At 44.7% G+C, this 19385-nt stretch overlaps 1 protein-coding gene across 3 annotated transcripts in view; it reads left to right on the plus strand.

Moving 5' to 3' along the window:
• The window catches only part of LOC110492389 (cadherin-4), a 571662-nt gene that overhangs the window by 508979 nt on the left and 43298 nt on the right, over positions 1-19385 (plus strand). For all 3 annotated transcript variants that reach the window (XM_021566660.3, XM_090203554.1, XM_090203553.1), the window contains 2 exons: positions 2780-2965; positions 10128-10381. In XM_021566660.3, coding sequence (XP_021422335.3) covers positions 2780-2965; positions 10128-10381 — 440 coding nt within the window. The remainder of the gene's footprint in view (positions 1-2779; positions 2966-10127; positions 10382-19385) is intronic.

Consider the following 19385-nt stretch of genomic DNA (forward strand, 5'->3'; position numbering starts at 1 on the left):
GTTTCTTTCTGTGAGTTTTAGAAAAAAATAGACGTGTTTGTGTGCATGCATGCATGTGTGTGTGTACCCCATGCTTAGTAGTGAGGAATAACCCCAGCCAGTAGGAACACCAGCTTTGCCTGCATCTTGTTCTCCTGCCTCATCCTTACATCACCTGGGCCCCATGATGAAGCTCCCTGTCACCCCCCTCTCTCCCTCTGCCTCTCCCCGCCTCCCCCTACACCTCCCCTTACCTCTCCCTACACCTCCCCCTACTCCTCCCCCAGCCTTCCCCTACACCTCCCCCTGCCTCTCATACACATCCCCCTTTCTCCCTTACACCTCCCCCTGCCTCCCTTACACCTCCCCCTGCCTCCCTTAACCTCCACCTATACCTCCCCCTGCCTCCTCTACACCTCCCCCTGCCTCCATACACCTCCATCTGCCTCGCTTAATCTCCACCTACACCTACACCTCCCCCTGCCTCCTCCTGCCTCCCCTACACCTCCCCCTGCCTCCATACACCTCCCCCTGCCTCCCTTACACCTTCACTATACCTCCTCCTGCCTCCACTACACCTCCCCTTGCCTCCCATACACCTCCCCCTGCCTCCCTCACACCTCCCCCTGCCTCCACTACACCTCCCCCTGCCTCCACTACACCTCCCCCTTCCTCCACTATAACTCCCCCTGCCTCCACTGCACCTCCCCCTGCCTCCACCTGCCTCCACTACACCTCCCCCTGCCTCCCCTACACCTCCCCCTGCCTCCACTACACCTCCCCCTGCCTCCACTACACCTCCCCCTGCCTCCACTACAACTCCCCCTGCCTCCCGTACACCCCCTGCCTCCACTACACCTCCCCCTGCCTCCACTACACCTCCCCCTGCCTCCACTACACCTCCCCCTGCCTCCCGTACACCTCCCCCTGCCTCCACTACACCTCCCCCTGCCTCCACTACACCTCCCCCTGCCTCTACTACACCTCCCCCTGCCTCCCCTACACCTCCCCCTGACTCCACTACACCTCCCCCTGCCTCCACTACACCTCCCCCTGGCTCCCTTAACCTCCACCTACACCTCCCCCTGCCTCCCCTACACCTCCCCCTGCCTCCATACACCTCCCCCTGCCTCCCTTACACCTTCACTACACCTCCTCCTGCCTCCACTACACCTCCCCTTGCCTCCCATACACCTCCCCCTGCCTCCCTCACACCTCCCCTACACCTCCCCCTGCCTCCACTACACCTCCCCCTGCCTCCCCTACACCTCCCCCTGCCTCCACTACACCTCCCCCTGCCTCCACTACACCTCCCCCTGCCTCCACTGCACCTCCCCCTGCCTCCACTACACCTCCACCTGCCTCCACTACACCTCCCCCTGCCTCCCCTACACTTCCCCCTGCCTCCACTACACCTCCCCCTGCCTCCACTACACCTCCCCCTGCCTCCACTACACCTCCCCCTGCCTCCCGTACACCCCCTGCCTCCACTACACCTCCCCCTGCCTCCACTACACCTCCCCCTGCCTCCACTACACCTCCCCCTGCCTCCCGTACACCTCCCCCTGCCTCCACTACACCTCCCCCTGCCTCCACTACACCTCACCCTGCCTCCACTACACCTCCCCCTGCCTCCACTACACCGCCCCCTGCCTCCCCTACACCTCCCCCTGCCTCCACTACACCTCCCCCTGCCTCCACTACACCTCCCCCTTCCCCCCGTACACCACCTGCCTTAGTGTGGTTACATTTTCTCAAATTAGTATGGAGTAAACCCTGGCCTAGCCGATAGCAGCGGCAAAGCAGACTTAGTTAAGAGTGTGCACACACACACTGCCTCTTTATTCAATCCTAGCAGACCAACAGGACCACTCCTCTGTTTCCTTAAGAATGTCATTGGTTCTCTATAGACAACCCTCTTGCCACAGCTCCCTAATCTGCCTGTGTCTGTGTGCTGGGTCTCTGTGTCTCTTTGTGTCTCTGTGAGGGCATGGCAGGGTATTATGGTCTGTTGGGAGTGTTTAGGCCGTGGCTTTACTCTTTGATATCCCACACTCACCATAAGAGGCTCAACGGCTCCTCCATGCCTGTTACCCATGACGACACGGTGACTCTGTGTGGCGGCGCTATAGCTGTACTACACGCCTGTTGCTATGACGAGATGAAGAAAGACGTGAAACCACTGCTAGTGCTGGTGATGGGGTGGATAGGGGCGGAGGTAAGGTTGGTAGGGGGTATTTGGGGGGTCAGGGGTAGGTAAGGGGGCTAATGTTGTTATTGTGTACGGTCCAGGCATACAGAGAGAGTCCCCTGACCTTGTAACGGCTGTAGAGCTGTGATCAGTTTCCAACCATTCCAGACAGATGCATGACAGGCAGCAGCTCACACTTCTGCTGTGTGGTCTTATCAGGACAGAGCACGTTTCTGCTGCGATAGATTCTCTAAAACCCACTCAGAAAGAGGCACAAACACATGCACACTGCTGCTTGAGCCTTCCCAAAATCAGGCATTTTCTCTCCCTCCATCCCTTGCTCTCTCTCTCGCTCCCTCAGTTTCTCAGAAGAACAGAAAGGAAGAATACTCTGTTCTCACCAAAGATGGGAGTAGGAGGGCGCAACAAGAAAATTATTCAGAACAAGACAGAACGTGGAGGCAGAGGACAGTAGGGTGTTTAGTTAGTTTAATGCTCTGGAGTAGTTTGTGGAGTGACATGATAACTAAGCCATTTGACTGCCTACAAAGGAGAAGATTTCCTCTAACTTCCTCTAATCTCTCTCTCCCTTTTTCTTTCCCCTCCCAGTTTTCGGGGGAGGTTCCAGAGAACCGGATCAATGTTGCGGTTGCCAACCTGACCGTGATTGACCGCGACCAGCCACGCTCGCCCAACTGGAACGCTGTATACAGGATCATCAGCGGTGACCCCATAGGTCACTTCACCATCATCACCGACCCACACACCAATGACGGCATGGTTACTGTGGTGAAGGTAAGGCCCTGCGACCAACCAAGACATATCTAATTAAAGTTTATTTGTCGCATCCACAGATTAGCAGATGTTAATGCAGGTACAGTGAAATGCTTATGTTTCTAGTTCCAGCAGTGCAGTAAGTGTCTCACAATATAATAATAAATGAACTAAAATATAAAAGAAGAAACAAGAAGAGCTTGAGCCCTCGAAAGTGACCACACCTCAGCAATTTACAACTTTTTTTACCAGAATGGTGAAATTAGACACTTTCTTGGTGTATGCAACACTGATATTCTCCAGTTCTCACCTATAACTTATCATATCTATTTTAAAAACATATGTCTTCACCAAGGTTGAGGTTGATGTAGTACAGACAGTGTTGTTATCCCATTCATCAATTATGTGTTGCATGTCAGATCTACACTGAGTGTATAAAACATTAAGGACACCTTTCTAATATTGAGTTGCACATCCCCCTGCTTTTTGCCCTCAGAACAGCCTCAAATTGCTGGGGCATGGACCTTACAAGGTGTTGAAAGCGTTCCACAGGGATGCTGGCCCATGTTGACTCCAATGCTTCCCACAGTTGTGTTATGTTGGCTGGATGCCCTTTGGGTGGTGAACCATTCTTAATACACATGGGAGACTGTTGAGCGAGAACAATCCAGCAGCGTTGCGGTTCTTGACACAAACCTGTGCGCCTGGTGTAACCAACTGTATATAGCCACCCGGACACCGACACTTCAGGTTGACTTGGTTTTTATCTGCAGCAAAATATATCACACAGTGATGACAGGCATTGACAGGATGGTCACAGCCACACATTCACTGGTTAGGTAAGACACAATATAGATTTTAGATAGGAGCAAAAGTAATGCCCTCAATGTGATTTAATTTGTATTTATTTATTTATTTCACCTTTTATTTTTGCAGGTAGGCCGGTTGAGAACAAGTTCTCATTTACAACTGCGACCTGGCCAAGATAAAGCAAAGCAGTGCGACACAAACAACAACACAGAGTTACACATGGAATAAACAAACATACAGTCAATAACATAATAGAAAAAGTCTATATACAGTGTGTGCAAATGGAGTAAGGAGGTAAGGCAATATATAGGCCATAGTAGCGAAGTAATTACAATTTAGCAAATGAACACTGGAGTGATAGATGTGCAGATGATGATGTGCAAGTAGAAATACTGGTGTGCAAAAGAGCAAAAAAAGTCAATAAAAACAATATGGGGATGAGGTAGGTAGTTGGATGGGCTATTTACAGATGGGATGTGTACAGCTGCAGGGATCGGTAAGCTGCTCAGATAGCTGATGCTTAAAGTTAGTGAGGGAGATATAAGTCTCCAACTTCAGCGATTTTTGCAATTCGTTCCAGTTATTGGCACTGACATCAATCCATAAATACAGTGCACAAGTACAACCCTTTTTATATAAACCTTTTAAATGTAGTATGAAAAAACATTCATATTTCAATAAATCACCTGCTAGCAATAGAGTGTGACATTACAGTGCACTGTTTGTCTTGATATGTTAACCGGCGTGTCCTGATCGTGTCTGGTGTGGGGGTACAAAATCAAAATGTGCATACAGGTGCACGTCCGGCTTGGTCAGCATGTTATAGTGCTAGTTAGCGCTTTGTTAACATGGCTAGCCAAGCCAGCAAATACTTGGATAACTTGCCGGAATAGGCTTTAAATACATTAATGGTGACATAAATATATACATAGTCACATTTGCTATTGACTTTGGGATATATGAACCAGTTTTCCACTATTGTGTTATACAGTTTTTAACAGTTTTTTTTATGTACAGAGGAAGGAGACATGAACCTTCTCTCAGAATATATCTCTCAAACTAAAGAACAGGTAGACCAACTTTCCAAATAGAGAAGAACTCAAAATTCCACTAGTTCTTTCAAGGAAAATAATACAAAAATCTGTCTGAAGACCTCTCATATTGCCAACCTTACTAGTATCGCCTCAAATATTTGGATGAATTCGACAACACATAATGAAAGGAAACTGTATTTATATCACACCTTTTTCTGAAGTGAATGGTTTCACCCACTACTCTGCCCGCGAACTGCGGTGTTCTTTGATATCTGCATTTCGCGGAATGCGAGCAAGGTTGATGGAAACTACATTTTCACTTTGTCACACTGGCACCTACTACCATACCCTGTTCAAAGGCACTTAAATATTTTGTCTTACCCATTCACCCTCTGAATGGCACACATACACAATCCATGTCTCAATTGTCTCAAGGCTTAAAAATCCTTCTTTAACCTGTCTCCTCCCCTTCATCTACACTGATTGAAGTGGTTTTAACAATTGACATCTATAAGGGATCATAGCTTTCACCTGGATTCACCTGGTATGTCTATGTCTGTCAGGTGTCCTTAGTGATCTGTACACTCAATGTATAAGCCACTGAGTGTAAGCTCCAGCTATAGGGGGTTACCTGCCCACCAGCCTATCATAGCCTACATAAGGGATAGGATAGCAGGACATCAGGTCTTTCACATGCACATGGCCATGCACACACACACACACACACACACACACACAAAATGGCTACTGAGACCATTGCAGAAAATGTTATATTGATTTGTCAATTACAATTGTAGTGGTTTTTATGCACCTGTGATAAATGGGTGCATCAGCAACACAGTTGCGTCTTGTAAGGGCCTCTAAGGGGCTCTAGTTTTAGCCATAGGTGTTTGTGTGTGCGTGCGTGTGCACAGGTATAGTGTGTATATGGTGTGTATATTTGACTAGTGTTATGAGCTACCCCTTCAGAGCCAGTGGTTTTCCTCTGCCTATTCCACTGTCTGTGGAATAGGCTTTGAGTCTCTCTGGGCACCAAAGCCAGAATGGCTACCAACTCTAATCGGTTTCACATCAGAAAAACTGTAACGCGTAGGTATATGGGAAACATCTGAATTGATGTAGTATGTATTTACAGAGGAGGCCTCTCTGGCTGCTAGTGGAGGCACATCAGCAGAACACACTGACATCTCTCACAAGTTTACTGAGACGGCCCACCTGGGACCATGGCTGCTCTATAAACATGGACTGAGGTCTTAACCTGCACAATTAGAGAACTGTCTAGGGAACCAATACGCATACATTTTAAATCCTGGATTAAAACAGAGGCATCACACAAACACATACAGACAAACATGCACACACATACGCATGTACTTACCCACACACATTCGTCTTTAAGTCATTAGGATATGTAAATTGAAGTGTGTGATGAGCATAGGAAATGACAGGGGTGACTACATGCCAGAGAGAGGAAAGGAAATGAGAAGGGGAGGATAAGGTGATAGGAGGAGGATGGAGAAGGAAGGAAGGGGAAGGGAGGAGCAGAGGGAGCTGGGGAAGGGAAGCGGTTCGATAGAGAGAGGAGGAAGAGCAGTCAGAGAGGACAAAAAGAAAGAAGGGGAGGTGGAGAGGGAGCACTGCATCACTGGCTATGGATCAAAGAGCTCCAAGCACGTTCAGCCTTCTGATAGGGCCCCAGTACATCACTGGTTCACTCCACACACACACACACACACAGACAAGACAGACAGACAGACAGACAGACAGACAGACAGACAGACAGACAGAGACAGAGACAGAGACAGACAGACAGACAGACAGACAGACAGACAGACAGACAGACAGAGAGACAGACAGACAGACATCAACACCAGCCTCCTCTTCTCATCATCAGTACACGCAGGCACGCACGCACACACCACGATAGCATCTGTCAGATCCAATCCCCTCATCACTCTGGCTGCTTTATTATGAATGCTTTTATATCGTCGCCTACCGCATCCGTTAACACGAACACTAAGGCGAAGCAACACACAGATGTGCTCCAAATCATTACTGTCACCAGCAGACACCGGCCTCCGGGTGCTAATCATCAACTGGATCGCTAACTGTACTCAGAGCCAGCCAGCAGCATGCAATACCTAACATATTTGTTGTGTGTGTTTCTGGAGGTTACCTGAATCTAATTGTGTTGTTGTCATTAAGCCAGCCCAGAGCTGTCACTTCGTTTTAGGCTCACACGGCAGACCGCCTTGTAGGTGGCTGGAGCTAGCCAACACACACACACATGAGCACGTACGCACACACACACACACACACACACACATACCCACTCACGCACACATACACACACGGTGAGGGGAGGGGAGTTTACCCAGTGTGAATTTAACAGGGAGCGCCAGCCCCAACGGCAGCCGGTCCATGAATTGTTTAAGACCTGCCTAACTCACTCAGTGTTAGCAGGGTAATTACAGGTAGGGGTGCAGAGGTCCCTCTAAGTTTAGCGATAACGCTGTTCCAATTCATCCTAGCTAGCGCAGAGCTAGCGCTGCTCAGCACCAGGGCTGTTCATTACTTCCTTTATCGTCAATAGGGCTCAGCTCTGCTCTCGCTCTCTCTCTCAAGAGCTGCAGGTGGAGGATAGAGGGACAGAGGAACTGGAGGAGAATGTTTAAGTGTTCTGGGAATGGGGGGGTTAGATATCACTGTGAGTTTGATCTCTCTCTTGTTATTTCTCTCCCATCTATTTCTTCTAACCATAGTGTAGGGCAGGCATGGGCAATTATTTTCCATGGTGGGCCACATTATAATATATTTTTGCCATCACGGGCCAGAGTCATATTGTAGGATTTTTCATCATGTGTATGACTGTGTTGACAGATATATCTACTGTAAATCACATCCAGAAATGCTACCTATTTTACTTTTTTAACATGCACAGAAATAAACAAGATCCATGTTCTATTATTTTCATTATTAAATGAAAATAATAGAATAGTATTTTCATTATTAAACATGCAATGAACTACACAGAGGGAAAAGTATACTTTGCATTCAGCACTACGGACATAACTCTTGTTAACGGGTATGCACAATAACACAAAGAGAGAGAGCTCAACATTACATTTAAACTACTCAATCAGTGTGAGGAGTGAAGTCTCTGATGGGCATTGACTAGAGCAGTGAAGTCGGGCATAGTTTCTGACGTCGCTATGAGCAGGATTGCTGAGAGGTGAGAGTCAGGAAGAGATGATCTGTGCCTTGACTTGGTATATTTCATCACTGAAAATGTCTGTTCACATACATAGGTTGACCCAAACAGTACAAACATCTTCTGAGCATGACTCCTAATCTTTGGGAAGTTTTGTTCATCGAGAGATGCATAGAACCGCGTCAGTGACATTGTTTTAATATAGTTCTCCAATCACTGCATCAGACTAACGTTGCTCTAGTTGCAGGTCAGTGGGAGCGTTATCCACATTGGAGGTGAAAGGAGAGGAAAACCAACAGCATGTCATTTTCCAACACTTTGAAATCCTCAAAACGACGAGAAAACTCATTGTTCAAAGCACGCAGCAGCGATGTCTACTTCTCCCGCTGGTCATCTGTTAGGGAACAGACTAGTAGTGTCGGAAGGTGGGTGAGGTTGTTGACTTCTACTTGTCGGGTCAGGAGGAGTCATTTTCCCTTGAAGGCTTTGACAAGGCTGTACATCTGATGTGCAAAAAGGCCCGTCCCTTGTAGTTTGGAATGCAGTTCATTCATGAGGGCCAAGATGTCCACGGTGAAGGCAAAAATCAGCCAACCATTCTTTATCTTGCCATTGAGGGAAATACACATTTTCCTTTCATTTGCAAAACCTCATTCATCTCTGACTTCAGGTCCCACACCCTTGTAAGCACCTTCCCCAAACTCAGCCATCTCACGTTTGTGTGGTAGGTGTGATCTGCATGACCCAACTGTCTCTTCCGACAGTGAGACAAACTGCCTGTGGTTTAAACATTTTTCTCTTATGAAGTTTACCACTTTAGTGACTTTATCCACACCATGGCTCATTTTCAGAACACACTTACAGAGCACCTCCTGATGAATAATGCAATGTAGGAAAATAATTTTCTGATCTGGGTTCAGCTCAGCTACTTGATCTTGTATCCTTTTCAAAAGGACAATGTTTTTCCTGTCAAGTTTGGGCACCCATCAGTGGTCACACTGGAAAACTTTTCAAAACTCAGTCCCAGCTTTGCCACACACTTATTAACCTCCTCCAATAAATATTTCTCTGTGGTTGTGCGCTTCATTGACTGCACTGAAGCAAGCTCCTCTGTAATTTCAAAATCTGTGGTTATTCCTTGTAAGAATATCAACAACTGCGCCGTGTCACGTGCCTCACTGCTGGAAACATTTTCGAACAGCTCTTTGTTGTCAGGGCAAAGTATTGCTGCAGAGTCAATTAAACATTATTTAATGAATTTGCCGTCAGCGATTGGCTTGCTATGTTTAGCACTTTTGTGGGACAGTACATAACTAGCTCTCGCAATTCCGTCATTTGCTGAATGCAGTTTTGTGAAAAGTCCTTGCTGCTTTTGCAACTGAGAAAGCAACTCTTTCGATGCACTTGCCCTCTGCTCAGAAGACATATTCCTATATTTCTCTGCATGCTTCGTCTGGAAGAGGCTGGACAAGTTGTAGTCTTTCAAGACAGCGATGCTCTCTTTGCTCACTAAGCATTCCCTGATACTTCAATAAAAATTATTTCGATGTCCACTCTTGCTGGAACACCCTACATTCATTGTCTACTTTCCTTTTCTTTGAAAAACACATTTTTGCGCAATTTCCAGCTAGCTACTATTTGTAAATGTGACTTGTTTGTCAGCCTGTCAGTCACTGTCTGTCCTCGTGCAGTTGTCATTTATACGTGCCTTCAAAATAAATGTCCCACAAGCGGTGGGAGTTAAATCATTACACAAAGGAAAGTATTCATTGAACTTTTAATTTGAATAACAAATACGTGTTTCAAAACTTTACTATTGCAAATTCTTTACATGATCTGAACATGATTCCACAGGCCGTATTGAATCAAGTCGGGCCGGGCCTGGTGTAGGCTTTGTTTCTTTTTCTCATTTTATTTGACTACACCCCTTATTAGTGTTCTCTTATTATCTCTCTCTCATCTTCTTTTTGTATCATCCCTATTTTATCTTTTTATCTATACTTCTTCTGTCAGTCATGTGTGATTGCTCTTACCATGCCATTTGATGGAGTATGAGATTACTAATCCTTCCCTAATTATCTGCCTCTTCCTCTCACCCCTCCTCTCTCTCCCCCAACTCCCTCTCCAGCCGGTGGACTTTGAGCAGAACAGGGCCTTCATGCTGACGGTGGTGGTCAATAACCAGGCTCCGCTGGCCAGTGGGATCCAGTCGTCCCTCCAGTCCACATCCGGGGTCACCATCTCTGTGGTAGACATCAACGAACCGCCCTTCTTCCCCACCAACCCCAAATCCATCCGCTTTGAGGAGGGTGTTCCTGCTGGCACCTCTCTCACCACCTTCTCAGCCAGCGACCCTGACCGCTTCATGCAGCAGAGCATCAGGTGCTGGACAGACACACACACATTTTCACACACATACATTCACTCACCACCTTCTCAGCCTGCAACCCTGACCACTTCTTGTAACAGATCATTAGGTACAGTGGGGAACTATACAAACTGTCCCTCTCTCTTAAGAATTCTGTGTATACGCAGTCAGTTAAGAGCTGCCCTTCTACCTGTATGAGCGAGCAAGAGAGAGAGAGCGAGAGAAAGAGAGACCCCTGGGTAATCAGAGCCATGTGTATTCTAAAGGTATAGATAGGGGACACACATACATTCAAACACACACAGCACCTGGCCCCATCCCAAAGGCCTGACACAGCACTGTACACCTGCAGTGTTTCCAGGGTTCTCACATTATTGGCTGTGACTCTAAACCAACCTTTAAATTACCACCTGGCTTTTTAAAGGCTGCCTGTGGAGCACTGCAGTGTCTTAACTTCCTCAATGTCAGCTGATCTATGACATTATTATGTTGATTACCCACACATACTGAATACCTCCTCTCAGAGACTGTGTCCAGTGTGTATGGATGGCTGGTTCACTCTCTCCAGCGCCAAGCCCAGAATCATCCTTGTGTTCCGTTTTCCTCGCTCTCTCTCTCTTTCGCTCTCTCTCTTGTGAAAAGATCGAAACAAGTTTGCCAGTTAATTTCACAGCAAATGAGAGTAAATTGGGTGTACCAGCTGGGCTCTGTATCTTGCTGCAGCACTCTCTCTCTCTCTGCTTCTCTCTCGCTTTGCTTTCTCTCTCCCCATCTTCCTTTTCCCTCTCTCTCCTTCTCTCTCACTTTGCTTTCTCTCTCCCCATCTTCCCTTTCCCTCTCTCTCCTCTCTCGCTTTGCTTTCTCTCTCCCCATCTTCCCTTTCCCTCTCTCTCCTCTCTCGCTTTGCTTTCTCTCTCCCTCTCCCCATCTTCCTTTTCCCTCTCACTTTGCTTTCTCTCTCCCCATCTTCCCTTTCCCTCTCTCTCCTTCTCTCTCGCTTTGCTTTCTTTCTCCCCGTCTTCCTTTTCCCTCTCTCTCGATCTCCCCTTCCTTTTCCGTACACCAGTTTCAGCTTGCAGTACATCTTGGAGATAAGTTTGGCTAGCAGAGGCACACCATGTTCTGTCACGGTCTGCTACACACATTCATACACACACACACACTCTCTCTCTCTCTCTCGTTCCCTCTTGCTCTCCAAACCACTCTCTCTTTCTTTCTCTCTCACACACAGACATACACAGACACATACATGCACACTGATACCCAATCAATTCTGCTGCCCATCCAGCATGATTTGCCATTTACCCACACTGGAGCTTTAACAAACTAGTGGGACAGTTTGTCCACCTCAGCCTCCAATGTGGTTTAATCTGTACTGAAGTCCCCCATATAAAATGTAAAAAAATTCACTGTAGTGTTTTTGTGAACATTACTGTAGTATATACTGTAGTATTTACAGTTAACTATATCATAAATAATCTAGTAAAAGAAAACTGTAGTATATACTTTAGTAATTAATGTAGTGTTTTTGCAGACTAGTATATTGTAGTATTTACTGTAGATTTTCATTAACATTTTTTTTATTTTTTTTATCAGAAACTCACTTCTTTAGCCAATGTGCAGATTTTGTCAAAGATCCGTGATATCTCTATGTGACTGACGGAGATGGCTGAAAAGGACGAGGCGAGTGTAGGAAAGCGGAGCTGATAAGTAAGGGAAAGGTAATGAACAAGATAGAAGGGAAGAAGTGTGAGAACAGGTCAAGGAAAAGCAAGTGCACGGGAGGTTTGGAGAGTTGAGAAAGGGGGGTCAGGGCTAGAACTTGACAGTAGAGATCTTCATGGGTCCAAAAAGTTGGACCTGTTCCAAAATAAACCTTGGGCTTTCCCACCTAGACCCGATATGCATCATGTTTTTTAAATTTAGAGACCTGTCCGAACAGACCAAGGACAACTAGACCCGTTCTGTATAGACCTGGTTGAATCCAGACCCGGTCCGATCCGAGTGAAGCAGCAGAAAAGTCATTATTTAAGCTACTTTATTATCTGGAAGTGATCAAGTGCGAGAGGAGGGAGAAAGAGGTGCAGCTCTAGCAGGCGGGGGAGGGCTGTACTGTGAGTGAGTGACACAGGGAGCAGGAAGGAGGGAGGGAGAGGCGACCCAAACTATAGTAGACTAATAGCTGCCATAGCTAGGTTATTTATCATAAAATATGATTACATAGTACCTGTCTTGACTGCATCAAACTGGGAGAAGCTAGTTAAGCTAACGTTAGCTAGCTAGGCTAATTGAGGCTGCAGTGCATTCGCTTTTTCATCCTACAGTTACAAATACAACTCCATTTAGAATATTAATTAGCAACCTACCTGTTGGCTCGTGGTCGTTGTAGCCTATCCTTCTCCTTTAAATTCCGTCATTTTAATTCCATCTTGCATTGATTAGACATCTCCTAACTTTTGCCACACACGGAGGCTCTACATGACAGTTTTTCTTCAGACCAGTGGCAGGCAGTGAGTTCTAGGGGGGGGTCAGGGGCCAGGAGATTGGGGGATGGCGAGGGGGTAGAGGGGGAGCCTGGGAGGGAGGAATCAGGCATCCCCTGTTGGGGTCAAACTAGTGTGGCGAGGTGTGGGATTGAGAAACATGCATAAATAATTACCCAGACTACCCTGCATGGGCTGGAGGAAGGCTAGGAGGACATACATTTTTGATTCTCAGGGACAGGCTTCCACTAGCATCACTAACCCCACCAGACTTCATACTAGATCTTATTCACTCCACACACCCACTTTCCAGTACCACCAGCCTGGATATACATAGAGAGACTGATCAAGGTATTGTATGACATTGGAATTGTATTATTAAAATTGCAGAATTTATATACGTTTTACTTCTTTGTGTCATTCAAAGCATCAGAGCAAACACAGACTTAAAGTTCCAGACAGTAGTGAAGCAATAAGAACCAAATACATTAAATCATAAAACTGACTCCAACTAATCAAACTGCAGCTCCAACAGGTATATTTTACTGGTCACCCCCAAAGCCAACACTTCCTTTGGCCGCCATTCCTTCCAGTTTTCTGCTGCCAATGACTGGAACGAATTGCAAAAATATCTGAAGCTGGAGTCTTATATCTCCCTCTCTAACTTTAAGCATCAGCTGTCAGAAAAGCTTACCGATCACTGTACCTGTAACACAGCCAATCTGTAAATAGCATTTATTTATTGTAATTAATAATTATTTAGCCTCAATGGCCTATTTATTGCCTTACCTCCCTACTCTTCTACATTTGCACACACTGTACATAGATTTTTCTATCGTGTTATTGACCGTACATTTGTTTATGTGTAACTCTGTGGTGTTGTTTTTGTCGTACTGCTTTTCTTTATCTTGGCCAGGTCGCAGTTGTAAATGAGAACTTGCTCTCAACTGGCCTACCTGGTTAAATAAAGGTGAAATAAAAAAATAAAATAGGTTTTAGGTTTTAATATCAGCAATTAAATCAAAGAATTGACTCTGGCAAACCAAACCAGATCGTTGTTACTTGAAAAGCACATTCCCTCCAGTCGTGTCAGTTGGAGAAGGCAGAAGTAGTCTGTGTTGTCCTGATGATGGTTCTCTCCCATCTGCCCTCATACAGAGAGTGTCAGATGTTGTACACTGACACACTCATCAGCTGGTGTGTGTGTGTGTGTGTGTGTGTGTGTGTGTGTGTGTGTGTGTGTGTGTGTGTGTGTGTGTGTGTGTGTGTGTGTGTGTTAGAGGTCGACCGATTAATCGGAATGGCCGATTAATTAGGGCCGATTTCAAATTTTCACAACAATCGGAAATCTGTATTTTTGGTCGCCGATTTGCCGATAAAAGAAAAACAAACAACATTTTTTTTATTTAACTAGGCAAGTCAGTTAAGAACACATTCTTATTTTCAATGATGGCCTAGGAACGGTGGGTTAACTGCCTTGTTCATTGGCAGAACGACAGATTTTCACCTTGTCAGCTCGGTGGATCCAATCTTGCAACCTTACAGTTAACCAGTCCAACGCAATAACGACCTGCCTCTCTCTCGTTGCACTCCACAAGGAGACTGCCTGTTACGCGAATGCAGTAAGCCAAGGTAAGTTGCTAGCTAGCATCAAACATATCTTATAAAAAACTATCAATCATAATCACTAGTTAACTACACATGGTTGATGATATTACTAGATATTATCTAGCGTGTCCTGCGTTGCATAAAATCTGACTGAGCATACAAGCATCTGACTGAGCGGTGGTAGACAGAAGCAGGCGCGTAAACATTCATTCAAACAGCACTTTCGTGCGTTTTGCCAGCAGCTCTTTGTTGTGTGTCAAGCATTGCGCTGTTTATGACTTCAAGCCTATCAACTCCCGAGATGAGGATGGTGTAACCGAAGTGAAATGGCTAGCTAGTTAGTGCGCGCTAACTAGAGTGACGGAACCTATACTGTTACCCTGGCAATACTAAAGTGCCTGTAAGAACATCCAATAGTCAAAGGTTAATGAAATACAAATGGTATAGAGGGAAATAGTCCTATAGTTCATATAATAGCTACAACCTAAAACTTCTTACCTGGGAATATTGAAGACTCATGTTAAAAGGAACCACCAGCTTTCATATGTTCTCATGTTCTGAGCAAGGAACTGAAAAGTTAGTTTTCTTACATAGCACATATTGCACTTTTACTTTCTTCTCCAACACTTTGTTTTTGCATTATTTAAACCAAATTGAACATGTTTCATTATTTACTTGAGGCTAAATTGATTTTATTGATGTATTATATTAAGTTAAAATAAGTGTTCATTCAGTATTGTTGTAATTGTCAATATTACAAAAAAAATAAAACATTTGGCCGATTAATTGGTATCGGCTTTTTTGGTCCTCCAGTAATCGGTATCGGCGTTGAAAAATCATGATTGGTCGACCTCTAGTGTGTGTGTGTGTGTGTGTGTGTGTGTGTGTGTGTGTGTGTGTGTGTGTGTGTGTGTGTGTGTGTGTGTGTGTGTGTGTGTGTGTGGTGTGTGTGTGTATCATGTGGGATCAGGAAAGGTTGGAGGGTGGGCGACTGAGATCCTTTGGGTAAATTCTAGGTTCAAAGTTCCAAGATCAGCTGGTAAAATGATGAGCTCCTAATATCTAATATTATATACAGTTGAAGTCGGAAGTTTACATATACTTAGGTTGGTGTCATTAAAACTAGTTTTTCAACCACTCCACAAATGTCTTGTTAACAAATTATAGTTTTGGCAAGTCGGTTAGGACATCGACTTTGAGCATGACACAAGTAATTTTTCCAACAATTGTTTACAGACAGATTCTTTCACTTATAATTCACTGTATCACAATTCCAATGGATCAGAAGTTTACATACACTAAGTTGACTGTGCCTTTAAACAACTTGTAAAATAAAAAATAAAAATGATGTCATGGCTTTAGATGTTTCTGGTAGGCTAATGATATCATTTGAGTCAATTTGAGGTGTACCTGTGGATACATTTCAAGGCCTATCTTCAAACTCAGTGCCTCTTTGCTTGACATCATGGGAAAATCAAAAGAAATCAGCCAAGACCTCTAAAAAAAATTGTAGACCTCCACAAGTCTGGCATTTGGAGCAATTTCCAAATGCCTGAAGGTACCACGTTCACAATAGTACGGAAGTATAAACACCATGGGACCACGCATCTGTCATACCGCTCAGGAAGGAGATACGTTCTGTCCCCTAGAGATTAACGTACTTTGGTGCGAGAACAACAGCAAATGACCGTGTGAAGATGCTGGAGGAAACAGGTACAAAAATATCAATATCCATAGTAAAACGAGTCCTATATCGACATAACCTGAAAGGCCGCTCAGCAACGAGGAAGCCACTGCTCCAAAACCGCCATAAAAAAGCCAGACTACGATTTGCGACTGTACATTGGGACAAAGATCGCACTTTTTTGGAGAAATGTCCGCTGGTCTGATGAAACAAATATATAACTATTTGGCCATAATGACCATCGTTATGTTTGGAGGAAAAAGAGGGAGGCTTGCAAGCCGAAGAACACCATCCCAACCGTGAAGCATGGAGGTGGCAGCATCATGTTGTGATGGTGCTTTGCTGTGGGAGGGACTGGTGCACTTCACAAAATAGATGGCATCATGAGAAGGAAAATTATGTGGGTATATTGAAGCGACATCTCAAGACATCAGTCATGAAGTTAAAGCTTGGTCGCAAATGGGTCTTGCAAATGGACAATGACCCCAAACATACTTCCAAAGTTGTGGCAAAATGGCTTAAGGACAACAAAGTCAAGGCATCTAGATGTCATCTCAAATTTCTTTTAGACTAACATTTTGTTTTAAACAGCAGAGATTTGTATAAACCTTGCTGTCAGTCTCTCCGACATTTGCAACATTGTTTCAATATTCAAATTAGATCTCCAGCTGTCCCATAGTAATGAACGTGTAAGTGTCGGGAGTCAGGACGAGACAGACAGGCAGGCAGCGTTTCTCGGCCAGTCGAAATCATGAATCAGCTGGCATCATTTTTATGGATATATACAAAGAAATGTCCGTTGAAAACAGGTAACACAAAGCGTAGTGAAGATAGTTTGCAGACTTTACTGCTTCAGTGTTTGAAGTGATTGTGTTAACTGTGTTGTTGGCTAACTCCTTTGAACAACAGTGTCCTGTTGAGAGAGCACATTTTCTATGCCAGGTGAAATCGCGCCTCATTAGCTCATTAGCTTTAACAAATGTAAATGCAGCTACTGTTATTATTCTTTTTGACGTTTGGCGTAACTATAATTTAGCCACAGTTGGCTAGATAGAAAGCAAGGAATAAGAACGTTGCCAGCCAGTATGACAATGGAACATTTAGAACGAACGACGGGGTTGCATCCATAGATACAGAACTGAGCGACTGCGTCTCTGGCAACCGAACCAGTAGAACGAACGACCAGCCGGCTTGGGTAGCAACCCTAGATTTGTGTCGGGACTATATCTTGTTGAAGGAGGAAATAGTATAAATAAATTAATCAAAATAAGATTTTATAAGAAAATATGTTTTTTGGAGGATATATTGGCACGGTTTGCCGGGCTGAGATGAAGTCGAGGGCATAACAACACCCATGCCAATATATCCTCCAAAGACTGGCTTATTGGGCATTATCACTTAAACTTACATCCATGTATCCAGCTGTAATCAACTAAGATTAATACATTTACAGACCCAAACTCATCACCTTGCATTCCAATATGCAGAAACTATTGCCAGTGAATCACGGAGGAAACAATATAAAGCAAAGGTTTTAAAAGAGCACCCAGTGACCCTAAAAACAGACTTTATCCAACAAAAATACAAATAAATCTGTTTTTCACTGAATGTTCAAATGCTTGGCATGCAGCCCCTGCGCAAGTCAAACAAACATCTTAAATGTCTGAAAACAAGACCATGAGACAATTGTATGTGGACACAACCCCAATATATATATATATATATATATATATATATATATATATATATATATATATATATATATATATATAAAAAAATCTGTTAACGTAATTTAATTATTTCCAATATGTTTTCATTAATTTAATTCACTTAGTCTATTTTATGAGAATTTGTAAGATTCTTATTTGCATAAAATAGACGGAGACCAGTCTTATCAAAAATGGATAATAGTATTTATTCTCAGAGCGCGTTGCCATGTAACCACGAACAACAGTTTATGCACTCACTGCCTTATCTAAAACACCCCAGAGCTAAGTTTCGTCGGTTCAACCATAGGTTAACGACCCTATCTGCTTACTTAACCCACAACCCATTCCTCCCCAGGCTAGTTGGAATGGTGTTCATTATGTTTAATTACTCCTTGTCCATGATATAATAAAACAGAGTATAAGTTTACTTAGTTACAGTTCTATTTAAAATGAGGATATTGTTTCGTCATTTATTCATAATATTCCTAACAATAACTGAACAGTAATCATCCAAGGCTCTGAGGCCAGTCTAGAGCTGTTTGAAGAAGAGTTCAACATGATAAAACCTCTAGTGGATGATGAAGTAAAAACTGACATGTCTCCACTAACAATGGCTGCAACTCCCAAAACATGGCCTTCAAAACAGGAGGCCCACAGTACATCACTCCCTCCCTCCCTCCCTCCCTCCCTCCCTCCCTCCCTCCCTCCCTCCCTCCCTCCCTCCCTCCCTCACCTGTAGCAGCTGTGTGCACAACAGAAACATTATCTGGGAAACAAATCCAGAACTGCCTCTCCCTATTTTTTTTATTAGGATTCCCATTAGCCGATGCCAATGGTGACAGCTAGTCTTACTGTGGTCCAACACATAACGAAAAGACATTAAAGACAAAAGACAATTAACATACATTAACATGTAGTGTGTGTGTGCATCTATCAGTTACTCATACAGAGAGAACAAATAACAAGGGTGTGACACTGTCCAGACACTGATGGAAGAGTTGAGGCATTTCAATCAGCTTCAATAGAACAGTTAAGGCAGAACACTAAACAAATGACACAGTCCATTGTCACCCTCCAAGAGGAGCCGATTGTGGTAAAGGTCGAGCTGCAGCAAAGAGAGGGTGACCAATGGCCTACGTCAGCAGCTTCTGACCATGCCACCAACAGAGCAGCTGCATCAGCCTGGTGGAAGTCCAGATACTCCTGAGCCCAGTACAGCCTTCAACCCATTTGCCTCACTAGCCCCTCAGCCTCTTAGGGTCCACCTTGACCTGCCAACCTCCCAGCCTGCCACAGCTTACCTTGACCTGCCAACCACCCAGCCTGCCACAGCCTACCCTGCCTTGCCTACCTCCCAGCAGTCTGACCATGTTCAGCCGATCACACCTCCAGGGAACAGGGGACAGGATCCAGTTCAACCCAGGATACCTTACAAAACTGCAGTTATGAAAGAAGTATCTAAAATAATCTATTTCCCAGACACCAAACAGATAAATGCTGGTGTCCCACTACTGACAGTGCACAACAACTGCTC

Source organism: Oncorhynchus mykiss, chromosome 16, assembly GCF_057628025.1.
Source record: "Oncorhynchus mykiss isolate SJ-2025 chromosome 16, ASM5762802v1, whole genome shotgun sequence".
Classification (NCBI taxonomy): Eukaryota; Metazoa; Chordata; class Actinopteri; order Salmoniformes; family Salmonidae; genus Oncorhynchus; species Oncorhynchus mykiss.